Source organism: Myiozetetes cayanensis, unplaced genomic scaffold (assembly GCF_022539395.1).
Source record: "Myiozetetes cayanensis isolate MyiCay16 unplaced genomic scaffold, myiCay2020 scf2-11, whole genome shotgun sequence".
Lineage (NCBI taxonomy): Eukaryota > Metazoa > Chordata > Aves > Passeriformes > Tyrannidae > Myiozetetes > Myiozetetes cayanensis.
Window position 1 is genome coordinate 91,271,842 of NW_026087411.1, and position 26,787 is coordinate 91,298,628.

Below are 26,787 nucleotides of genomic sequence, written 5' to 3' on the forward strand. Positions count from 1 at the left end.
GTTTCCTGAATGGTAATGACATTTGATTGAAAGCTTGGAATTTTGATAGCAAACATTTTGACTTCTGAGACCTAATGAAGAATCTAAAACACACACTTATCTATGACAAGGAAAAAAAATACAATACAGAGTTCTCAACAGAACTCTTACTTTTATTTGACTAACTCTCAATTACTACTTATTCTGCAGCCTAGAGTTGATTTATAACAGCTGAATGAGTTTATTTTTTTCTGCAGTCCAGTAAGACACAAAAAAAGCAGTAATAAACTGTACAGTACTAGCTAGATTGCCAAAGCATTTGTGGGTTCTGAGGTTGATATTTTTGTAATATGCATTGATCAAACATTAAGTCGTGGTGGAAGAACTCTGTTTATTTTGGAGGAAGAAAAGGCATGGGAAGCAAACATTTTAATTATTGTTTCGTTTATCAACATCATTTAAGATAACGCTTATGCTAACACAGTCTTTAATATTAAAGTCATAGCAGATTCTAAGATGTTCATTTTGCAAATGAAAGAAACTAGCTTAATATTCCTATTGCTATCTTCAATTAAAATGCAGATGTACAAGATAATGAAAAAGCCGCAGTGGATGCAGTTGACTTGATATCATAGCGTTATTTCAAACTTATCTTTTCAAAATAAAATATCCATTTTGTCAGTAGGAGATATTGTTCTAACTCTGTGACAGACTCTGGGAACTTCATAATTCTGGAAAAGCCAGATGCCACCATTCATTGAAGTTATATATGAATTATCACCTGAGAAACCTTTCAGAATGTGAATAAAAGATGTGGATTTACCAGGTCAGAGTTGTACTATATTATATTTACAGGAAAAGAAACTGTACAAACATCATAAAAACCATCAATGCACACTTTATGTACATGAAAAGGAAGTAATGACATTCCAGTCTAGCAGGGCCAGACCTTACCTCTGAGTTAAGGCAGTACCTTGGAACCCCACAAATTCTTATTAAACATCTCAAAATACACTAGAAATCTGAATAGCAGAGAAGAGAATTAAAGGATTGAACACTGTTGTACAGGAACATTTTCTCTTAAAGGCTTACGTTGTATATACATACACACACATATATACATGAAATACTGGCATACTGCAGTAAGGCAAATTAAAGGTGTTCTGCTTATATGCAAGTCCGGAGGAGAAATAAAAGAGTCTCAGGCAGTTCCTCAAGCATAAGAAATTGCTTCTCAGTTCACTCTCAGGTACATAGTTGCATAAGGTACCTTCTGCATTTGGATCTAATAAAATGCAACTTACAGGTCTTGTTCAAATCTGATATACATTCACATTACTGATATACCTGGAGAAACTATTCTTTATTACATTACAAGGAGATACAGAATTCCAACACAAATAACATTTCTCTGTGGGTAAAAAACCCCAGCACTATTAAAGACAGAGATAGTTGTTTTGTTTTTTTAATTCTCATAGAAAACAACATTAAAAGGGACAATTCAAAAGAACATGGGGGCAGATAAAAGGATGAGCTGTATAGACAAAACATGGACACAAAATTTTAAAAAACCCCAGAAACTATACAATTGTTTTCACTGTGTTTCCAAATGGGTAAAGTACCTTCTGAATAAAAATCACCTGCTTTTTTCACTATTGCATTTAGGTGCTGTAGGACACCCTTACAAATGGATACTGAAACACATGGTGACATTCACATAACTTTACCCAGTGCATTTTGTTTCAAGTGCTGGCCAAAGGAAAGTTCAAGGCAAAGAAATACAAACAGGGTTCTGCTCCCCCAGCTCAAATGTGTCCTCCATTTGATGGTTTTCACTGTAAATAAGGCATAGTGGTTCAAGTACTACATTAAATGTAATCAAACAATGGGAAAGAAAATCACCCATTAACTCTTTCCAGAAAAGTACTTTATTAGGGAGGATAAAAAGCACTGCTCAGACAGTCCGAATAAGCATGGCCTCCTGCGTTGCCAGGCTCCTCAGGCTCAAAGTCATCAGGGTCTGGGGGCAACTGGTCAGTATCTTCATCAGAAGTGGAAGGGCGCGTGAGGATTATCCGAGGTATCTTCAACAAGGTACGAAAGATTTCAGAGAAAAGCGTTTAAAGGGCATATTTTAGAGGTACAGGGGAAAGAGGTAATGAGAAAAACATGAGAGAGGTGTAACACCACAGAACTTAAAAAACTCATAGAATTGTTTAGGTTGGAAAAGACCTTTAAGATCAAGTACACCACTTAACCATGACCCTAAACACTACATCTACATGTCTTTTAGATATCTTCAGGGATGGTGACTCAGCCACTTCTCTGGGCAGAGTGTTCCAATGCTTAACAACCCTTTCAGTGAAGACATTTTCCTAATGTTCAATATAAACCTTCCCTGGCACAAGTTGAGGCCACTTCCTCTTGTCATGTCACTTCTTACGTGGGAGAAAAGACCAATCCCTTACCTCACTACAACCTCCTTTCAGGTAGTTGTAGAAAGCAATAATGTCTTCCCTGAGACTCTTTTTTTCCAGGCTAAACAACCCCAGCTTCCTCAGCCACTCTTTATATGATTTGTGTTTCATCTCCTTCACCAGCTCTGTTGCCCCTCTCTCGACACGCCCCAGCACCTCAATGTCTGTCTTACAGTGAGGGGCCCAAAACTGAAAACAGAATTTGAGGTGTGGCCTCACCAGTGCTGAGTACAGAGGAATGATCTCTGCCCTGGTCCTGTTGGCCACATTATTTCTGATACAGGCCAGGATGCCATTGGCCATTTGGCCACCAGGACACGCTGCTGGCTCATGTTCAGCTGCTGTCAACCAGCAGCCCCAGTTCCTTTTCCACCAGGCAGCTTTCCAGCCACTCTGCCCCAGCCTGTAGCACTGCCTGCAGTTGTCGTGACACAAGTACAGGAACCAGCACTTGGTCTTGTTGAACCTCACACAGTTGGCCTCAGCCCATCAATCCAGCCTGTCCAGATCCCTCTATAAAGCCTTCCTACCCTCCAGCAAATCAACATTCCCACCCAACTTGGGGTCTCTGCGAACTGGCTGAGGCTACATTTGGTTCCCTCCTCCAGATCATCAATAAAGATATTAAACAGGATTCACCCCAATACTGAGCCCTGGCGAACCCCACTAGTGACTGTCTGCCATCTGAACGTAGCATCATTCATCACAACTCTCTGGGCCCAGCCACTCAGCCAGTTTTTTACTCAGCAACAGTGTCCCCATCCAAGCCATGAGCAGCCAGTTTCTTCAGGAAAATGCTGTGGGAAGCAGTGTCAAAGGCTTTACTAAAGTCTGGGTAAACAAAATCTACAGCCTTTCCCTCATCCACTAACTGGATGTCATAGAAGATCAAGTTAGTCAAGCGCCAGTGCCCTAGATTCTCCTTCCAGCCCCTCTTCTAGATGGGCATCACATTTGCCAACTTCCAGCCACCTGGGACCCTCCCAGTTAGCCAGGACCACCAATAGATGATGAAAAGTGGCTCAGTGAGCACTTCCCCAGCTCCCTCAGTACCCTTGGGTGGATTCCATCTGGCCCCATAGACTTGTACATGTCTAAGTGGTGTAGCAGGTGCTGAACATTTCCCCTTTGATTATGGGAGCTTCATTAATCCCCCTTCCTGTCTTCCAGCTCAGGGCACTTGATACCCAGAGAGCAACTGGTCTTGCTATTAAAGACTAAGGCAAAGAAGGCATTAAGTACCTCAGGATTTTCTTCATCCTTTGTCCCTGTGTTTCCTCCCACATTCAAGAAAGGATGGAGATTCCCCTTAGCCTTTCTTTTGTTTCCAGCTTCCTGACAGACTAGCTGTTCTATGTCAAAAATTGCATTGATAATTAAAGCAAAATTGGTATTAACTGCCTTTTCCATTCCTTAGCTAATCTTTTAAAAAACTTTCCATAGGTAAAAAAAAAAAAAAAAAATTAAAAAATAAAGACAAGAAAATATGAAATATATACCTCTATTTTAATTAAACCTCATTATTCATTTAATTCATGTACCTGAAAGCAATAAAGGATTAATTAAGTGCCACAAAGCATATCAATTATTGATCTTTCAAAAATTGCATGTTCTGGTTTCTTTCCTGACAAAGTATATTTAAGGGAAATATTAAGACAAAATATCAATGTTTCAATTTGTCAGTAAAAAATGCATACATGGATTTAAGTCATGTCAAATTTTTGGTCAAGAACTTTGTGTTCTTTGAGAATTATATTGCAATGTTTTAAAATTAATTTAAATTCTGTAACTGAGAAAAAATAATGTCAGGCTCTTCATGTTTAGTCAAATAATGTATCAGTAATGGCTTGTATCAATTAATGGATTATTACAAATAATTATTCTGATGCACAAAATCATCCTACCTTTTACTAATTTAAAAATATATTTAACATGTAATTGAAACAGATATAAAAGTGAGTCCATATATCTAATGAATGGTTAATATAATAATGTGTAATAAATTAAGTGGCCACCTTACTAGTAGCCTCAAAATTTTCGGGAACTTATTTATCAGCTGCTTTGTTGCATTTCTTTGTGTTTTATAAGAACATTTCATGTTGACACCACACGATTCAATTGTTTATATATTATTTCCTTGCTGTACATTATTTGATTTAGGAAATGACACAAGCATATAGATGTTATGTGGCTGTTGAGCTAGACAGCCAGGAGGCTTCTGCATTGAAGTAAAATGAATTCTTCCCCAGGCTCCACTGACATTAGCTCCAACTCCACCAACTGTCAGGAGGCCTGGCAACCCCTGGCTCACAGCACACTACACACAGACACCAAAATACAGGTGTCACTCTGGAGCTGAATCTTACCCCTGATAGCTGTAAACTAATTTTAAAACTAGGCATAGATTTACTTATATTCCCTGATGTACTGAGTGCCCAATTATATCTTCCTTTTTTTTTTTTTTTTTTTGCCTTCTTTTTGTTTTGCTTAAAATCAGAAATTCACATTTCTGGAATCTTTAAATAACCTATATAGATCCCAAGTACTGGCCAAGGTAACAACTCCTGTCATGCCCATGTGACAGCATTTATAAGCATTCCATGCACTGGATGTTTCTCTTGGCTCCGTTCATTGCTGAAAGATGCTTCTTGCTTAAGGACAGCCAACAAACAGCTGCTTTACACTACAGCAAATGCACATCCTATACATACAGGTGGTTTACTGGGTCACATAATGAAATTCTGACACCTCAAAAACTACTGTAGACGTCTATGCCCTACCTGAAGTTACATATAGTCATATCCAGGACCAGACTTTGCATTTCACTGAGCTGTCTGTTCAAAGCTCACAGAAGACCTTTCTTTGTGTACTGTGCTATTCAAAAATAGACAGGTGCACATCTCTTCATAACCAGACATACATTCTGTTAGTCAGGAAGAGTCACTGGTACCTATTCTTCTTTTTGAAGAATGAACATTAGCCATTTTGAATGACATTTTTTAAATACTCTTTATCAGCATGGTTTCTACTTCCCAGGGATCCCACTTCCAAGGAATCAAAACCAATTCTCTAAAAAAGCTTTTCTTCAAACATTTCATGAGTTCTTTAGTAGCATCTTTCAAATATTATGATGACACTAGGTCTTACAATCACAAAGTCAGTCTAATTATTGAAAGTCACTCGTTCAACATTTCTATGGTAATTGTATTAACTGCTTCCATGAAGTACATGGTGTTGGGAAAGTCTTACAATGAATCTTTCATGTTGCTGCAGATAAAGAGGAACCAGCACTAAATGACCAACCAGCTTTCTACAGCAGATGCTGGACAGCATCTCAGCCCAGAACTGCTGCAAAGGCTGGAAACCTGGACTTGCGAGAGAAGAGCAGGCTCAGCTCTGATCTACAGTAGTCCCTCTATACCCTCTCCAGGCAGGTGAAAAGCTCACACATATACAGACTCACTCTGATTTGGAGACATACTGTTGATTTTTTTCTAACAAATCAAATGTTCTGGCCTAAATGCATGTATATTCTCTGTCCCTCTGCTTTCTACACATCTCCCTGCCCCCTCTCCCTCTGAAGCCTCATTTGAACCCATACCACTGCTGTCCCTTCACCTATTGCTGCTCCTTCCCCTGTGGTCAATTATCCTGCTTTGTGTCTGTCTCCCTGATGGGATGCTGAGGAGCCCTGATTTCCTCAAATCTGAATCAAAGGTACCAATGACAAGACAACTCCTGGTTGTGGATTGTGCCAACTATGCAATTGCAAATCCAATTAAGTAACAGAGTGTGCATTTGTACAAGGCCTAATTCAATGAAAAGAATCTCAGGCCTCTACTCTCTCTCTCCTAGCATCAAAAGTTGTCAATTAATTTCCTCTATAAAACATTACCAACACAAAATGGATGTAAGAAACACACATCACATTTCTAATCACAGTGGCCTTTCCATCTTTACCATCCTAACCATCCCCTAGGAATGCAGCACTCTCTATCACTGCCTTCACATTCCCCCTAGCTCCAGGAATATCACAATATAAACCTTATCAGCTTCCTTTCCACTTTCAGTTTGTTTACAATAAACCCCACACAAACAAAACAAAGTAACAGTAACAAAACTCAGCAACTCTAAACTTGCATTATATTTTGTTACATCCTTCTCTCAAACCCAGTCTTCTCTTCCCAGAATACCAGAGGGGATTTCAGATTTTCCTTCTTATCTTCATTGACCTCAGCTTTACTCTATTAAATAGGCAGGCTTTGCTCTTGGAGCTTTTGTTTACTATTCATATTTGAATGTACATTTCCTTGTGCAGCATGACCAAGGGAAGACAGGAGAACAGACTTCCTATGTGAAAAAATGGCACAGCAAAGAGGAAGCAAACTATATCCACTTTCCATTAAAGACAAGGCAAGAAAGAGACATTTAGAATGGCAATAAGGAAAACCATTCAGCACAGGCACCTGATCTCAAGTGGCTTGCCTAAGGCAAGTGGGAAGGTGTGAAATTTCCATCTTCTATATGTAACTCTTCAAAAACGTTGATGCTGGTGTAGGAGGACAAATTATCCAGATTCTGTATTATTCCATTGTTTTCTCCACTCGTTGTTACTGAATAGTGTTTGAACTTGTTTAAAATACTTCTATTGAAGTTGCAAAGTCCTCCTACTCACTTTCCATCATCATGCACTCATTATTTAAATAATATTTGAACTACCGTTTAATCTGTCAAAATATGCAGAATACTTTTTCACAAAAATGTATAATTAGTCATTTGAAATAAATTACTGTTTTTCCATTTTCCCCTGAAATTGTATTTTCAGTGCCTAACAAGTAAGCTTCACTAATGACATGTCCTGTACTAGACCAGTGTACAGTACAGTAACTAGAACCAGTGGGTTCATTATGGATATTTCTTCCACTACCTTGTCCATGTCTTTCTTACACTTTTTTCAACATAAACATGAAATTTTATACACTAAAAAGATTCACTAAAAAAAATAACTTGTGTTTGAATCAAGGATAACTAAATAACTAAAAATCAAATTATTTCAGACTCTCTCATTTAATGGAAAGGACAGCCTCTACTGAAAGCTGGAGTCCTTCAACTGGAGCACAGACAGGGGCTGCCTGTGCACTCCTAGTCCTTCTGCAGCAAGCAGTAAAATGAAGCCATCTAAATAACCTGGGGCAACTCAGCTGCAGTGTTGCAAAAATTCTTTCATATTGAAACAGGATAGGAACAAACTCACAACTAGCTATGATGCTTCAGTTGAAAGCAGCTTCTTAAAGAGTGATGAGATATCCTGCCAACAGGTTAACATCCATTAATTTTTAACTTCCAGATGTGCACATATGCTTTCCTTGTCTACTTCTAATAAAAATGTTTTGTCCAAAATATTGCAGAACAGCCCATAAAGGACAGTTCATTATGTCTTTTTATAATTTGTTTCAAAGCTAAAACTGAACAGAACAAACCCCATCATCTTTTTTTTCTTTTGTAAGCCTTTCCCTTCTTCTCACCTTCCCCCACCCACAGGTCCATACTCCAATCTTAGCAGGAGAAGAAAGCTCTCAAGGCAACAGTCATGGTTAAAACCCAAGCTTCACATCAAAGGCATAACCAGCAGTGACAGGGCAAAGCCCAGCTGGCAGCAAGGCCAGCCGCTGGGGACAGAGGTTACAAATCAGAAGGTGATAGGACACATGAAAAGCCAAAGTTTGATGGAATAGGGGCAGGGAAAAAGAATTTGGATTAGCCTTTTGGAAGAAAACCAGACATACTTTTAACCCTAGTTCAAATAGCTAACTTTCTAAAGAAAATATTCCCCAGTTACAAAACACTTGTAGTACGGATGTCTGCCTAGCTCAGCTCTGTATATCTAAATAGTACATATTTTTGAAATTTAACTTAACAGCTGCTCTTCAATGACACCAGTGCTAAGGCTGGTACTGTTCAGTTGGTGGAAACAAGAAAACAAAAATATCTACTTGGTTGAGAACATTTGCAAGGGTTTACATACTTCATGAATAATGTTTTCATGATTTCATACTTAGTCTTACCTTTTTTTGTCATCACTGGTGATGGAAATAAATTTTTAAACTTGAACAGGAAATTCAGCCTTCTCGCTAACAGTGAAAATTTGCCTTTGCTAGATGGAAAAGGTTATATTTGCTGACGACTGTATTCATAGAAGAAACTGTCTAAATCAAATTTAAACTGAAGAAAGGCTTAGTAAGGCCTAAAAAATGTAACACAGCTGTGTTTTTCAATAAAAGTTTTACAAAGAGGATGCCAAAATGTATCTAACAAGAACAGCAGAGAATAGGCAGATTAACTGCTGCACGGTTCACATCAAGCCGGCATCTGATGGCTTTCATAGCTGAAGCGTTGCGATGTTTTCCTCCCAAAGTCAGAGACAACAGGTAAAAGCAACCTTCTCCCCAAAACAAAACAAGTAAATACAAGTCGAAGAGGGAGAAAGAGATCTCATTAATTCCTTGTGAGTTCATTACTCACAAGCACCGCCACCGCCAGGCGGGAGTGGGCACAGCAGCCAGGGCTCGGCGGGGACAGTGGCTGGGGCGAGGGCGAGGTGGGTGTGACAGAAACCTCCTAATGAAACCATATGAATTTGCAAACCTCGTCTAGGCATTCAACACAGTTTCCCTCTTATGGAGTATCAGGAACATTTTAACCAGCATGTGTTTTATGGTGCACTTTTAACACTCCTGGTCTTGGAAATCCCTTGGAAATCCCTGGCTGCATCCCTTTCCCTGGCACTTTAGAGTGCAAGTATTTTACTGCTGTGGAGGCCTGTGGCCAAACTCCAGAAACTGTGAAGTCAGATGGAGAGAGAGGTATAAGCATCTCCTGCACCCCGGGGAAGATAAATCTATGGTCAGGCATGGTCGAAATGCCTCATTACACTTGGCTGCAGAAGACCTCTGCACAAGGAAAGCAGGTGACCTGTGCTTCTGCACTCATGGAGCAATAGGCTCATCATAGCAGCTCTTGTCACTTGGGGTTGGGAGAGGGAAGTACATAATTCAGTTCATCCTTACATTTGGAGCAGCCACACCACTCTCAAGCACTGTCAGAGAAGCTTTGGCATCACGCTTTTGAAAGTGCTGCCTGGGTTTTGTGTGCGGCAGCTTGGTGAGGGTCTTGAGCAAGTCTTCCCAATGAGCCCATCCTTATTCCCTGAGCTTGTTGCTATTCCCAGGCTGTGCCTGGTGATTTGTTCTGAAATCTAATTCAGCTCAGCATGATTTCCTGGAAGTTCAGTGCACCAGGCAAGCGGTAAAACACTGGAATGGGTTGCTCAGAGAGGTGTGGATGCCCCACTCCTGGAAATATTCAGGGTCAGGTTGGATGGGGCTCTGAGAAACCTGTTCTAGTTGAAGATCTCCCTACTCACTGCAGGGGGGTAGACAAGATGACCTTTAAAGATCCCTTCCAAACCTAACCACTCTATGATTCTTTGAAAATTTCCTCTGTGGGAATTTTCTAGATATGGATATATATTACAGCTCAGGTTTAAAACTGAGTATTTTCTCTACTTCTTGAAACAGTAAGAGAACATCTGGCATGTTTGATTTGTCTTCTAGTGTGTAGTATATATGACATTTGATCATGTCACATTTAAAGCAAAGCCCATTTTTGTTTTTTCCTCTCCAGCAGCTCAGTGCCTCCCAAAGGCAGTGCACGAGGCAAGAAAGGTGGAGTTCTGTCAAACTCACCACAAAAATGGAAGATCAATGTCCATCATATTTGCATTGCCATTAGACACAAAAGGCTTTTATATGATTTAAACTGCATATGAAAATTGTCCTTGCTCCATTTCTTTCATCTACTAATGTACCACTGGACAGTGACTTCCCTGCCACTGGAACCCGATAGACAGATTTTCATATAAGTGCTTTCTGTGTAATCATTTATGGCCTGATGCTACAAAAATATTGAAGAGAATGTATTGCTTTGATCACAACAGGAGACTTAAAAGGTACTGCTCCCATAAGCAGTGCTACCCACAACCCAAGTTACCAATCCTTTGATTTTGAAGAACGTTCATCACCCCTGCAAAAGGCAGTGGCCGTATCTGAATGCTTGCAGGAATTCAGTACAGTCTCTTCCCTTGCTAAGCTCCTGCAAAGTCCATGAGGGCATCTTTTACAAGGGGAGATGTTGCTGATAATTTGTGTGGTTGTTTGAATATTTATCCTCTTTTATTCTCCAATAGTATGCTATGTCCTACAGCATAGTTCCAGGCGCCTTGCCTCTTGCATGTATTTTTGCTTATATTGTCTGCAGTGCTTATATTGTCTACCATATGAAGGGTTTCCTTTGTAGGTTATTTTTCTCTAACTTTGAGGTATTTTAATATGGCATCTTGAAAAGATCAGCTAATGAGTTGTCTTTTTTAAAGGTTTGTCGTGGTTTTGCCCTGGCTCAATTTACTTTTATACCTCTCATACAATTATTATCAGTTGAGAGAAGGTTTATGCAGACAAAAAGAGACTGAATTGAAAAAAAAAGTATGAGTATTTATTATTAACAAACTAAAATTAAAGAATTATATCTACTTAAGTAAAAGGTATTATGTATTTACAGAAGATACTTCTCCCCCCCTACCTCCCTTTATATCAGTCCAAGGAGGAGAAACAGTCCTTTTCTGTTTTCAGAATTCCAGCTCTCTCTCTCTCTCTCTAGTAACTCTGCAGCACTTTCGTCGCAGTTGGAACTTCTTTATCTCTCTCTCATTCTCTGTTGGCCTCCAGGGCTGGGCCTACCCCCCTCCTGGGTTAAAACCGAAGGCTGAGGGTTACCCAGGTCCTGAAGGGTCTCCTTCCATAGACTTGCAAGGGGACACTTGCTTACTATGGATCTTCTTCCACAGGGTTACAGGGGATAATGGTTTAAGAGTTCACCCCTGTTTCCCTATGGAGGTCCCTCCCCATGGGAGAACAGTCCTTGATTGACTTCTCGGCATGGGTCTAGTCTGGATCCCTTACTCGGATCCCAGTATCCCACCTGAGCCATTTTCTGCTCCAGCGTAGGTTCTCTCTAGCACCAGCAGCACGGATCCCACACATGGATCCCAACATCCCTACCTGAACCGTTTTGTGTTCCAGCGTAGGTTCTAATACCCGTCAGGGTCATAAATCTTCAACAGCAGCAGCATGGATCTCTCACTGAGATCCCAAGCTTATCTGAGCCGTCTCGCTCCAGCATAAGCATCGATCCCTTCGAGGGTCACAAAGTCTTTAACAGGACTCTGCCTCATCTGAGCCGCTTTTACTCCAGCATAAGGCTTTCTCTGTTAAAGTCACAAATCTCTGGTGCATTCACAAGCTCCTCTGTGAGCCGCATGGGGGGTCTCTTCACCCCAACAAACTTCTACAGGTGGCAGGGTTTTATTTTTCAGTCTTTACCCTGCTGAAGGGAGAGAGAGCGAAAAGGAGAAAAAACAGCTCTCCCCCCTTCGAACTTTTCTTCTCTTTCCTGTGCTGCCAGCTTCGACCTTGAAAATCCTGTTATCTCATGGCTGGAATTCTTCTGCAGTGGTTTCTCATCTAAGCAGTTTGTCTTTTAAACCTTTTTTTTTCCTTCACTCTTTCACAAGAGAGAAGGGAGGTTTCAGTGCTGCACCTGCCCCCCCCGGCCCAAGCCAGGGGAGGAGGGGGCCTTGGCCCTCCTCGGGCCCGCTACCCCTCTACATGGCTGCTGCTCTTAATTTCAACTGCGCCAACACCTTCTCTTCCGTTTTCTTAAAGATGTAATTAGCAAAGGCGTCACTGAACTTTTTGATTGGTTTTTTGTGCGGAAATCACTTGGACAAAACCATCCTCAGCCCCAGGGATGGGCTGGTGGGCAAAACCACGACAAGGTTTTTCATATTTAGCATTTTTTACTTACAAGCTCTGCAAAATGCAAGAATTTAAAGTTTGAAGTGAGTATGCTCTGACCAAGTCCTGGTGAGAAAACTACTTAAAAGGAAGAGAGGAAAAAAGATACACTGTGCAAACAGAAGCATTTGTTGGGAGCAGGAACTTAATTCCAAATTCACAGAATAAGTTCCCTAACCACTACACTATAGAGGTAAACACAGTGTCTACACCACACACCTTTTGTGTTTCGTCTTTCATCCTGACTCAGAAATAATCAGTTGCTCAGATAAAAGCAGAACAAAACAAGCAGATGAACTGGAGAAGGCAATCACGTGGCAGATGGGTGCTTACACTCCACTCATGATGTGGAGCTCACACAATGACTACAGGGTTAGCTGAACCAACAAGGCTGTGTGCACAGGACCTCTTTGCAAACATATATAAACCTGCCCAAGATGCAAGGCAGTGAAGAGTCAGACTCCTGACTTCTAAAACTAACTTAGCTTGTCAGAATAGAAAAAAAAGCAAACAAACATCAAAACACCAACGCCCTTAACTGACACGATTAAGAGTCATGAAAATGTTTTGGAGAAGGGATAAAGCACTTCCTCAAAAGAAACTTGAAATATTAAGTCTTATGGTGCTATGGGAACAGGTCACTCAAACACTGTATGTGATGTGAGCAAGGTCTTTCCTGTTTGAAACAAGCTTCAGAAGAAACCTGGCTTTGTTGATGATATGAACTGAATCACACTTTAGTTGTCTTCTTTTACACTGTTTTTTTTTGACTTGAGTAATCCACTGGCTTTGCTTTTAAAACTGAACAAAGTAAGATGATGACTAAAAAAACAAGAAAGAAGTTTTATTATGTTATGTTGTATGATTTCAGTTTTCTGATATGTTTAAAACTAACATGCTCAGATGAATAAAGAAAGGGTTTGATATGTAGATTTTTGAAAATTTTTTAACTAGTATATGTGCATCAAGTTTTTTTCCTGAAAAGTCTGTATCAGCTGAAAGTGAAGAAGGTGTATCTGCTGGGATTCCCATCCATTTAAGATTTCTCACAGCTTGCATATAAACAATATGAGACAGAGGCAGAAAGCCAACAACCTATGTATTGTGGGAGCATGGTATATATGCTTATTCACTTTCTGCAGGCACAGGAACATTTCACTTTGAGACATGTTCTTGTGCACTGAAGATGTCTGGTTTTTCACTGTAGTTAGGAACACTTGGAATCTCTGCATTTTTAAACAGAACAACCAAGACATTTGGGTTTTGTAGTTTGATGGAGTTCTTTGGATTTTTCCAATACTGTAAGCTTTTTTTTTTACACAATTGCTTCTAATTGATAATTCTTACTTTAACCTCCCTTTAAAATCTTCACTATAAGTGACATTTGTACCCCTGGTGAACTACATGAAAAAAATCTAATTGAGGAAATTCCCAGGGCAAAGGCATAAAATTAGATAAAATAATATGGTAAAAATTGAAGTGAAATATCTAAGAGACTTGATATTAATTATGAAATATCTAATATCCTTATGATGTTGATAGGGCCAAAAATGGATCAGAGAAGATGACATGATGATGCCTATTATGAAGTAATATGAGATGCTGAAATCTGTCAACACTCACCTTTCAGTCAGACAAAACTCCATTGGAAATTTCAGTCAGAGCTTGAATGAAAATTTATGATAGAGAAAGATTGTGAAGAGTTGGCTCTATGATTGAGAGCATGGATAGGAAATAACAGAAAACTGGAAATGAAAACTCCAGAATCCAAGTTAAAGTTCCTTCTGTTATAGTCAGCATGGGGCCCTGTGTTTACGTTCCTGATTTTTCTACCCCTGTAGTTAGACATGCAGTATTTTACTCACAGTCTGCATGTAAACAGCCATATCAGCTGTGATTTTAATCTCTTATATTTTGATGCACATCTTTACATATTCTTATTTTAAGATCACCATTTTAAAATCCAAAGACTTGATTTAAGTTAAATTATAATATTTTTCTTTAGATATATACATATTAAACAAAGTAAAATAAACTCATTTCATGTTTTTGAGGTGTGATTAGCGTAACTGAGGCAAGTCTACAAAATACTGTATGTAAAAAAGTATCTAATTTTAATTAAAGTTCTGGGGCCTCCACAGTTCAGTAAAATAATCATAATAAAAAACAAGGGAGATTCTCATTTTTCCTTTGCAAAACTGTGACTCAGAGTGAAAGAACACTTCATTTGTCCAATTAATTACTGGTCATTCACACTGTCATGAAAGTTGGCACAAAGGGTTTGAAACTGAGTTTGGCTGGATGAGTTACCAATTCATAAGAACCTTTTAAAAGCAGTCAGAGTAACCAAGTCCAAGGCAAACCTGGACTTGGCAGCAGCATTGCCCTTTGCAATGTCAGAGCACCAGGCTCTGAGACAGGATGGGCAATAGCAAGAGATGGCCAGAAGGCTATGGCTAGCAAATTCAAGTCAAATGTTATCACAGATAGCATATGCAAAGAGAATGTTTATTAAAATTCCATAAAAATAAATAGATGAAGAAAGTATCTGCTGGTGGGCAGAGTGATGACATGGAAGAGAGGGAGAAGGAAGAAGGGCACCATCCAGCACACATTCAGTTTTTGCAGGAAGAATAATAGAAGTCTTTGGGTTTTCTGCCATCATGCTTCTCTCCTTCCCTCCTTTGATATAGATGCACCCATCTCCTCTTGAAACCTGATCAGAAATACAAAGGAAGCAAACCTTCCTATATTCCTAGCACAAAACAAGATTCTGCATTAAGGTCCTACTGCCACCTGCTTATCTGAACATGCAAAGCAAGTCCTCCGTAAGAAGGCAGGCTTATCTTTCAGATAAGACAGTTACTGAGGAATAAGAGAAACTTCAAAGCAAGAGCAGATGAGATACTGAGCAGTTCCAAAGTCAGCAGGATACTCCCAGCAAGTCCATAATCCCTAACACTGATGAATGCTGCTCTAGGTTACAGGCGATAACACACTATTTGCTACAGCACAAAGATTTTGATTTCAAAAAAGAAACAAAACCAGAAATGCAAAACAACTTGCACATGGGCTGCTTCTGACAGTTGGAACATATTCAGCCAGTTGACTCCCTCTGTGTACTGTGTTCTAAGTTAAGTGACTTGGCCTTATCTTCCTCCTCCTCCCTCTACAGTTGAAGAATTTTTTTTCCAAAAGGCACACAACATAAAAATATGGTCATTTCCTCTTTCTGGATGAAAGCACTAGAAGTCAGATACCACTGCAACAGATCCAGGACACTAGCAGTGTGTGAATAAACCCTTTCAACAGTAGTTCCTCCAACAAGAAGCCTCATGCTTCCTGCATGCTGATTAGGACCATAAGAAACAGCTACCAAGTAGAGTTGGACAAAAAAAACCCCACAAATTGAAGGAATTGTTTTCATCCGGAAACTAAAACTGGTCTAAATGTTTCACAAGATGATGTTGAAGACCAGGGGCCTCAAAATAAGTTTCTTTAAGCAATTGAACAGAAAACTTTTCTTAGTCCATATTATGGACAAATGCTGCAGCTCAGCCTTTCTCAAACTGTGTTCTCAAACACAGGAAATCAGAGAAAAACAGAATTTGCATGGTTGATTTGCTCACTTTTTTAGTCAACTAGTAAAATTCCATTATTTTAAAAAATCTGAGTGGCTATTAAAACGTGAACATGGTCTTTGATTATAGTCTTTTATATAATATATGAACTTCCATTTTTTGCCACTAGCTGGGTTTTGAGTGGTATTCATGGAAAAGGATAAAAAATGGCTGGAAGAAGAGGAATCAAACAAAGCATTCCTCTGGCATTTGCTGTAGGAGAAACAGTTGTTCCTTCCTGGTACTTCAGGCTTCATAAAAGTAGGATGCTTTTTGACCTCAATTATTTAGGTACCTTGATCTTATTGTATCTTCCTAGTAGAGCCATAGTTTCAGGTCTGCAGGTAGATGACCAAGATTAGGGTAGGTCTGCAGAGAGTTGATTTGCTAGAGAAGTTCACAAAAGTGACTCAGATTTCTAAAAGCCACCCTGCTTTTAGGTGGGGCTCAGCCATTTCCCTTAGTAAGCGATAGGCTTACTCCTCCAATCAAAACATAAAAATTGTCACCTCCAGGTAGCAGTTCAACCTCTCCCTCCTAAAAGAGGGACCCTGGAAATGCTGCTCCTTCCATTAGCTAGAGAGGGAGCCCAGACAAGAGAATAAACACTTAAGCTGGACACCACCCTCAAAGTCCCCAAACCAGAGTGCTTCAAAAGCTCTGGTCTGCTACACTGGTGCCTACCCAGCAGCTGAGTTCCTCCAGGAGCCACATGGCAGCTGCAGTGACAGCCAAGGAAACACCTGGTAGGGTCTCTGATCTTTGATATGTGTCTTGCTACTGATAAGATCAGTGCCAGACTTCATTAGCATTAATGACAGACAACACAAATTACTTAGGTAAGAATGATTTGTTATTTACTGGGGCCATCTTACTTACTGTTATGATGTGGTTTACTGTCGGGAAGGGGCTGCCCTTGGGTGAAGCTTCAGTGGGACCAGCATCAAGGACAGCAGGTTCTGAAACGAAGGTAGCCTTAAAAAAAAATACACCAGAAACAAATATTTTTATTCTGAATGCGGTTTAAAAAGAGCAATTCCCTCCCTCTCAGGTTACTATACAAATGCTTTTCCCTATTGTTATATGTGGTTGCACAATGAAATCAATAAAATTGCAATCCTTGCTGTTCCCCATTTTTGATGAATTGTATATTTGTAGTGTTGAAATTATCAGTTCAAGAATAACAAGTTGTAACACATAGTTTCAAAAGAAAAATGCTCAGTATTTGTACCCAGATTATCTCTGTGGTCAAAACATTAGGATTCCTATAGCACACCTGATTGCATTAATTCCTTTTCATCACACACACACACAAAAACCAGAGATTTTTTTTTCTGTATTCTTTAAACAGATGAATGATTCTGCCATCTTGTGGGAGATGGAGAAATCCTAACTATTTGTATGATAACAACAGCAGGTCACAACAGTATGGAACAGAAATTTCTTGTATTTTTCACTTATTTTAGTACTGATTAAGTGAACAGACATTAGCAGCTATTATATTCCAAATAGCCCCCAAAATAAGAAATTAATTACAGCCTTTTGGGGGAACCTGACCAAAGGAGTTAAAGATACTGACTTTACCAGAAACTCTGTTCAGAAGGTAAAGGTTCAGCAACTAAAAATCCTGATTTTTTTTCCCCGATGATCTGATTATGTGAAATATGTAAAGAATTATTTAAATTCACATCTGTTAAAATACCTTTCATATAAGAAAAATTGTAAAATTGTACAGAATTTTATGTATAATTAACCTTTTAAAAACTGTTAAGCTAACACAGTATATGGATTACGGAACACAATCCTCTGCTAATAATTCTCTAGCATAGTTTGACAAAATTAGTTGAATAATTTACTATTAAATAATCTTGAGCTGACAGAGGTTATATCTGTATTCTTGACAATTTAACAGACATACAATATTGTTTGCTCTGTCCCACCTTAATTCAACATGGAGTATGCTGGAGTAAAGAGTATTCATTTACGCAAGTATAAATGACAGTGTAAGAGAAGGAGCTGAAAATAAGTCATGGACCAGTTTCACCTCAAAGTAATTTTGTAGAGTGTCCCCTCCTACTCTACCATTCTCAGCAGGTAGAAACCAAATAGTACATCTAAAATACACATCACAAAACTGTATACATGCTCTTGGGAAACTCTGAAGATCAAGAGAGTGGCGTCTGCTGAGAAAGATGAGGCTTGAGGTGGAGCAGCCCGAGAGACACATCTATTCCTCGGCACTTGGCACCGTAAGCCTCCATCAAGGGAGTTGTTTTGAGCTGTTCTCTCCCCATTAAAAATTACCTTGGGGAAACAAGCTCATCTAGTTTATATTTCTTTGTTACAACAGCAATGAACTCACCTAGTAAATCTAATACCATGTCATAGGAAAGCTTCTTGGACCAGGTACAACTGCATTTGTTCTTACATAACTGCTTACTAAGACCATTAGTTTCCTATGCGAATCAGTCGTTTAAGTGAATAATATTTTGTTAAGCACTTTGAACATAAAGATCTGACAACCAGAATATAATAAGAAGTAATACAACAATTTAATGTCATTATAATTTCTTCATAATGATAAGTATCTAAAAAGCTAAGGCAAGCCTAGATCTAGATCTCAAATTCCCCAACTCTGAGTGACTTGATTTAAAGACAACAACAAGAGAACACACTCCTCGTTGAAAAGCAACACATCTACCTCAGCCACTCTATCTCCTGCTTGTACCCCAGCCAAGTCTGATGGGCTGTCTTTTGGCAGCCGTGCAATCAGGATCCCCTGGTAAGACAAAAGACAGGTTTTAGACCTGACAAAATTTCTTCCATTGTTCTTAGACATAAAAAGCAAGTAGGAAGTAATTAATTTTCAAGACTTGTTGTTCTGTTGCCTCTATAAAATTAAAAACTAAATGCCTTAGTATATTAGCAAGACCAAAAAGGAAGTCTCCGTGGCTGACACATACAATAATGAACAAAAGTCAGTAGTTGTTTAGACTGTGCCATAGGGGACATAATGGAAAACAAAGATTTATTTAAAAGATAATTCAGTGAGAAATTGTGAGAAATACTTCTTTCAAGTCTAGTTAGCTCCTGGGAATGAGCAAATGGGATGGGAGAGCATGTGGATTGCCAAGGGAGTGACCCCAAATTGAGGCAGAAAATGGAAATTAGACAACAGTGTTTCAGCCATCAGGTTGCCTCTGGAAAATCACTGGTTTGCATTGGGTTTTCTCTCCATAATCATCCCTCCAGAAGCTTCCCCATCAAAAGCTAGTGCCAGCTCCTACTTTGGGAAATAAGTTACCCATGCTTACCCTTGTTAGCTTTATCACAAAGACAGTAATGTTACATTAAGGATAACCTCAGAAAGAAAACAACAAAACACAACAGCTCAAAGAACTACTCATCAGTCTATTTCTAATGATCAGTAGATAAATTTTGAATAAGAAATGCACCTCATCACTGTCTTTACATGAGGGTGAGCCCTTTCCACCAGCAATGCTAATACCAAGGCTCCCCATTGGACTGCACACAGTAATGGTTACCTGGAAAAGAATTACAATGGGTAAGTAGTCTGATTAATCAAAAACATTGCCAACATGAGCATTGAAAATCTACCTCTCAGTCTGAACACCAGCAGACATGACCCTAGAGAGCTCAGGCCAGAGAAGAATGGTGCTACGCTTCAACACTGGCACATGCAAGACTAGTCTTTACTTTTTGGTAACAGCAAGAATGCAGTGATCTCTCCAGGTTTTAGAGTCATGCCAAAAGTATATAAGGCTGTTTATAAGGCTACTGACCAAACCAGTTGCTTCCTAAAACCCACAGATTCACTAATGAATTCACGATGGCAACAGTGCCTGTCAGTACGCAGATGAAGTGAAGAGTAAATATTATTTGACAAATTTATGAAAAATCTTTACTTTTAACAAATTTATGTAAATTTAACAAACATATGCAGTTACTCTTGGACATATAGCATACTCATCTGAAGTTCCTAATTCCTAAAACATATGAAAAAATCATATCAGCCAAATGAAAAGCACCCTGCCACATGTTGCTTAGACGTAGCATTACCTGTATGCTCAACACTTCACAAGCCTGTGGCTGCCAGCAGTGCTTTGGTGACAGGTCCCAGCACCAGTGCCCTTTTTGGGCAAGCTGCCTTTCCTGGTGTTGCATCCCATATCTCCTGCCCCAAAGGCAGTCAGCAGAGGTGTACCCTGTACCATCCCAAGAGACAATCCATAAAGTATGTTTCCTACTCATGTCCTCCAGAGCATGCCGAGATGGGATATATCCATCCAGTTCAGACCATAGCTTTTTCATAACTTTCAGCCAAAATCTTGCAGTTCTCACTGATAAATTTTCACTTGAACATTCCCACCCCTTTTCACAGGATGGAGGCTTTCTCATGACATGAGGGTAAGACCATGCCACTGCTCCAAAACCACAGACTAAATAAAGACTTAGCTGAGTGCCCACCTGCACAAACTCTTGACTTAAGCTCACAATACCAAAGCTAGGTATGTAAAATGAGATGCATGGAGACAAGGAAAGTCAGTTTGTCGGGTTTTTTTCAAAGGAAAATTTTTTTTATACATAAGCCAGGGGGAGCAAGGATGACCTTCATCTTACTCTCTGTGAAAGGTAAGTCTCATGAAATTTACCATGCAATGTTCCCCTTCTATGCATATTTTATAAACTGCCATGCACAAGAAGAGGACTTACCCCCCTACCCCAGACACATGGACTTCCTCACAGAAACACAGAACCACCCCACTAGCAAGCCCAGCCCATGCAGCAGTTCAATACCTTCAGCGGGGTCTGTGGCACATCCATCACCCTCAATTCCTCTGGGATCCGGCCGCTCTCGCTGGGGAAGCTGCCTGCTGAGGAGGCAGCTGGCTGCACCTTAGTGTTAGTCCCTGGAGGAGTCTTCCCTTTCATTGCCAACTTGTGCTTTTCTTGAAGAGTTGTTCTGGTATTTCTTTGATCTCTCATGCCACCGTTGCTATCAAAGAGACTGCCGGAAAACTTGGAAATAGGTTCCTGGGGGTTAAAGATGAAAAAGGTAAATACAGCAAGAACAATATCTATGTGATACACAGTCCCTTCCCACGGTAACCTGGATTTGTTCCTCACTATCCCATTGCTGTATGGTAGCATTTGTTTCACTGAAGACAAAACCATAACTTTACAGCAAATGTATGAGTATTTCTTTTACCATTATTTCTCTGGGCATGTTTTGCCCTTGATACTGGGGAACAGGGAGAGCACTGTGATTCATATAGCCTTTCACTAGATCCCCGAGCACATGCATAAGCACATGTAACACACATATACCCAACTAAATCCTACAATGCCCTACAAAAAGGACAGAGCATGAGAACAAGACTATTTTGGCCAGTCCGTGGCATCTCTGTAGCACTGAATCCACTGTCTCAGGGCAAGGAATCACACACATGAGGCAAAGGAAAGAACTTTCCATACAGAAAATAAAACATTTCTCATGATACCTCAAGGTTCACATTCCATTTTTGGGAGCATAGGTGTGAGAGGGAAGGCAATCCTACATCTTGCATATGTGACTCTAGACTTTGTTTCAGTAATTGGATTGACTTTATTCAGTTGCAAAGGGCAGTGAGTGGAGACCTGCAAACTAAAGTGATTTAGGAATTCCTCTGCAAATGGAACCTCAAAAGTGAGGCATCCTGAAGCCTGCTTTGAAGCCTGGCTCTAGACTGCACCTCTGAGATGCAGGAACTGAAAACATCACCCTACACTTAGCTAAACCACAAGGGCTTAAAAAGAGAAATCATCAAAACACATCCAATTAAAACACAAGCACCAAACAATTAAAGTTTCAGACAAGTTTAACAGAAGAACACAATGACATTTCCAAGCTATCAGTTATGCTTAGCAAAGGGTTAAATGAAATTCAGACATAATGTCCAAATTCTGCTCATATTTTATGAATGTTTTGTTTATATTTAGCTGATTTTTGCTCCCTACTTTGTTGGGTTAAGGTTGAATCAGACCTTCCTATTGCCCAAACCCTTCTATCTTGAGTTGTCAGTAAAATGATACAGCAAACACAGATCAACATCTCTGAAAATAAGCCTGATAAGTGTTTTCCTAAGCTTGGAAGTTTAATAGCAGAAATAAAAAGCAGTGGCATTACCTTGAACATCTTTGCAAAAATCCCAGTAGACACTATATTTTTCAATCTATATCAGTACTTTCCCACAATCTCTTTTTGGTTGGGATAGAAAAAAGCATTGCCAACCCCAGGGAGAGCATACAAGGCATGACTGCTTCCTATTTTCACTTAAAAGGGAATTTGTTTAGCTTTAACTCACATAAAACATTCATTATCTTTCTTTGAGAGATTCCCTTTACAGTGCCAGGCTGACTAACCCAGACCCATCAGCAGTTCTACAGTGCCACAGGGGCAGGGAAAAAGGCCAGGAGCAAGAGCCAGGATTGGGGGTTGAAGGAGAGGGCACACCAGTAGCACTCACAGGTGCTAGTAAGGAAGCAAAGGTCCTGGAAGAAGAGCAGGAGCCCAAATTTCCCTCTCATTTCCCAGCAGACATCAGAAGAAAAGACTGTTGAGCAATGCCCTGACAGGAAAAGACTGCAGCAGTGCAATCACAACCTTCTTTTCCCAGGCTATAACCAAGAAGAGAGCCAGGCTGCCACATAGGTGACAGACACCTGGCAGGTACAGGCTATAGAAACCACAGGATGCAGGTTTCCCAAATATCGGCATCCTGGAAGAGCACCACCCAAAACTAAACATGCAGTGGAGTAGTACTGCTCACTTTTCTACCATCCAGTAGGGAGACACTGAGCCTTGAGTGCTATTTACCTGAAAGAGATGGAGGAGGTTGGTAACTGGGCATATAAGTAGGATTAAAGTAAAACCATATCTGTCTCATCATTACTCAGGTTATTCATTGTAACCTGCAAGTTGAACTGTACTCGTGAGGGTTGGATGGATGAATTGCAGGCAAAGTAAAGGAACAGAACATTGAACACGATACTGTACCCTCTGCACAAGCAAGGATGTGAGAATATAAGCAATGCAGCCTGCCACAAACCCAAAGTGCTCGGCTGCACAGCACTGCAAGCAGTTGTAGACTCTTGATGGATACACATTTTCCCTCCTGATTTCAAGGAGACTACCTACATCATCAGGATCCTCGAGTTCCTCTGCTTCTTGCTCAGGACTGCTCCTTCCTTCCCTCCATCTTCCACTAGAAGAGCTGAATTTGTACAGGTTACCACCACGAAAACTTTCCTTTCCTTTCAACGAGGCCCAGCGAGAGCCCTGGGAGCTCCAGTTATGGCCACTGTACAGTTTAGGAGACTTGGGAAGCCACTTAATGGAGTCCTGAGGGGAAGATGACCAAAAAAAAAAGGCGGTGAATAGATTTTAAGAAAGTGATTGCAGTATGTAAGTGCAGACACTTGCATATATGTAAATATTGGATTTCCCTTTTTTACCTTAAGAGGTACCTTCAGTCCCAGAGAGACACTATGCCAGTTAATGGGCAATACTGGTGATACAAAGACCAAGCAAAGGCTGCTGAAAATAATGGAAGCCTTTATGGACTTACATGAGCATGGAACCAAGCCTACCTTCAGCATCGTAAAGAAGAATTAATGATCAACAACAGTCTTCAATAAAATGTACTATTAAGAAAACAAACAAGAGTACTTAGACCTTTAGTGACCATCTTGTCTCATGACCTGAGTTGAAAAAAACCTATTAAGTCACTCCCCTCTTCATTATTCATTAAATAAAATGTTTCATTTTTTTAATGGTCCCAATAGAAAGTAAAGCACCAAATTGATCTTTCAAGACTTGCTGATTTTCAAAGTGATTATAGCCCAGTAATTTCAAAACATCCATTACTTATTTACATCCAAAATATTCCACCTCTCTCACTCATACACAGAAGTTCATACATGACAAGTTGTGTCAAGGTTGTCTATGTACCTTAATTTCATTGAACTTTAGAAGCCATTTTTCAAACTAACCTTTATCTTTCTTTTAAGTTTTCTTTTAATCTCACCTCTACATTTTCTTACAGTGATACAAATCCAGTGGCAGAAAGCAGCCTGATGCCGTATAAATATATGGCACATTAAGGCACATGTTCCAACGTGGCAGAGAGATGGAGAACACAAACTAACAAAAACAACTATCAACAAGCTTATGGTAGGGCTATCAGCAGCACACGGTGACCTTCACATTGTTTAAACAGATATTTGATTCAGATGTAACAGTTCTTTAAGTTCTCATTTTCCTTTTTAAATGCAGAATAGTTATGTTCACACACATAACACACACACACAAAGATTTCTCACTGCTACCAGCAACTCAGATGTCGCCACCTGTATAAGATCTAAGGTTGAAAAAGAAAAGGAGGCAGGACAAGGCAGTTCATGCTGGACATACTGATTCATTTTCAGGTGCCGAAGGAGCTCCCCTTGGGATTCTTGATTTCCTTTTGGTTTCAGCATGGCTCAAAAGACTAAGGAACGCACAAGGACAATATCTCAGCATCTCACTGGAAAACATTGTAGACCTTTCTGTGAGTCTTGAAAAGGGGATAACCTCAACAAATAATTATTTGCATTGTACAAGGAAGGCATGATTGGCCTCTGCAGGAAATTTGCTGTTAGACCATATTTTGAACTGCACTGACACTCAGTGATACAGCTATTTGCTGATAATAGCCCAAATTTATGGTTATTCTAAACCGCATTGCTCAGGACACTAGACCTGACTGTCAATTTAGTTGATCGATGTGAAAGCAGCACAAACAATCAGGACACAGCAGTAGATTCCGTTTCTCCTGACTATTCAAAATGCAAGGCAGGATCCTGGTATTTCTTTATACTTGTCTTGAATAAGGAAACATAGGGTACCCTTAAACAGGAACTTTGCTTTCTGTGAATATTAACTAGGGGAATAACAATTCTAGTCAGATAGGTAAACAGCACACTAGGTGAAATTGTTTGCTATTGGTCTGGTCTGTTTTATTTCAGAATAGGTAATGTGACACCTCACAACTCCCAATGTTCAGGGTACTTTCAGAGACACTTTAAATCCTTGTCAACATTTAAGCAATTTCACCCTAAAAATAAATATAGGTACAGGGAAGCATTTAACTTCTTCAAAGGAAATATCTCATCTTTCTTTGACCCCAGTCCCTAATTCTAAACAACAGCTTCTCAAACCCAGCATGCCAAATTCTGTAAGAGCAGTAAAGGCTATTATTTCAAAGTGACAGACAGAGATTTTTAATTAAACTTATACTGCCAATCACTTTATCATTTTAGGCATGCATTCAACTGCAGTGGCAGCCTCCTGTATGAATGAGGAGCAAGGTGATGAGCATCAGTAGATTTTTCATTCCTATGCCCCTCACAGCTCAGCTGGGAACACAGATCTACACGGCACTCCTGCTCCCTGTCTTCTCCTATGGTAGGATGCTTTTCCTCATGCTGGCATACACCTGTAAGGAGAATTCAGTACCTGTTTAACAACTTCTGCAACCCAAGAGATTTTAGTCTTCAATATTCTTGATCTTTAGTACTTCAAAGTAAAATAGAAACCAAAGGACAATTTTTGGGCAGAACTCTTCACTTTTTCACTAGGTCTATACAGTACTGTGGATGGCCTTATCTTTATGAAAGTAGTTTCACAATTTGCTTACAGCAATGGCAGAAGATGGGACATGACAATCAGAAATGTCTCTTAGCCTATGCTTGCACGTGAGTGTTCTACTTTTATGAAATAAAATGGAGAAACAATGCCAATGAATGCAGGTGCTGGGAGCACTGGCTACCCTTACTTTGAAAACAAATATTAATCCTCAGTTGTTTTGTACAACTTGATACTTTTTGATAAAAGAAAAGGATGAGGGACTAGAAATAAGAAGAGTGAACTTTTAATCCAGTATTCGGTAGCAATATAAAGTAAGGAACAGAGAAATCCAGGAATGCTGGAATGCCACTGCCAGGGTGTTATGATGCCCATATGCTTTGCATCCTTTTGGACAAAGATAAGAGTAGCCAAGATGCTACACAGTGCTGCGAGGTCTTAGCAAGGCCAGTCGTGTGCAGTTGCTTCAAGGAAGAGATGGAAGGTATAGCCCTATTTGCTATGCTTTAATGCAAAGCAACCCCTCAATTTGTTGGGGTTTTTTACTGGATTTTGTTTTCCCTCCCAAAAATAAAACCAACTTCCTACTCTGATGTATTAAAGAAAAATGCTTTAGATGGGCAACAAGCTTCCATTAGTCTTCAAGGTAGTTCAGCTAACAGACAGTAAATTTGTATTTCAAAAATAAAACTGTCTTAAAAAACCTCCAGTAATGTATTAGCTCATTCTCATTATATTAAACACTAAAGGACCATGCAATTAGACAATAGGTTACTGGCAAATATCCTAATATTAAGGAAGAAAAATCAGTTCTCCTTATACAATTTTACAGATTATTGGTCGTCTTACTACCTTGGTAAGTTTGGAAGTTCTTTCTTGTGTTTCATATGTGGGGAAGCTAAGACCCCAAAAACAATGACGAAAAACATCATTGTTTCAAGTCATAAGTATCAAACACAGAGTGAGATGCACATAGATTTACATTCCCTTAATAACTAGAACAAAACAAAAAGGCAAATTCAGTATTTATGACTTTAAGCTTCTCATAGGTATGTAGGCTGTGTAACACCGATGTTTTTGTTTGGAGAGAGAAAATATTTATCAGCCTAGAAGTT

General features: G+C 39.6%; 1 protein-coding gene across 2 annotated transcripts; it reads right to left on the reverse strand.

The window, feature by feature from the left end:
• Window positions 1-350: 350 nt before the first annotated feature.
• Window positions 351-23,635, reverse strand: LOC126640474 (protein scribble homolog). Of its 2 annotated transcripts, XM_050316282.1 has the most exons (6): window positions 23,186-23,635; window positions 20,806-21,042; window positions 19,443-19,532; window positions 18,689-18,766; window positions 16,867-16,962; window positions 351-2,063 (listed from the first exon to the last, which is right to left on the reverse strand). In XM_050316282.1, exons 2-6 carry the CDS (start codon window positions 20,992-20,994, stop codon window positions 1,911-1,913), a joined length of 606 nt encoding a protein of 201 aa, XP_050172239.1. In that variant the 5' UTR covers window positions 20,995-21,042; window positions 23,186-23,635; the 3' UTR covers window positions 351-1,910. The 2 variants fall into 2 exon arrangements, with proteins under 2 accessions (XP_050172239.1, XP_050172240.1); XM_050316283.1 differs by lacking the exons at window positions 20,806-21,042; window positions 23,186-23,635 and adding an exon at window positions 20,068-20,181.
• Window positions 23,636-26,787: the final 3,152 nt, after the last annotated feature.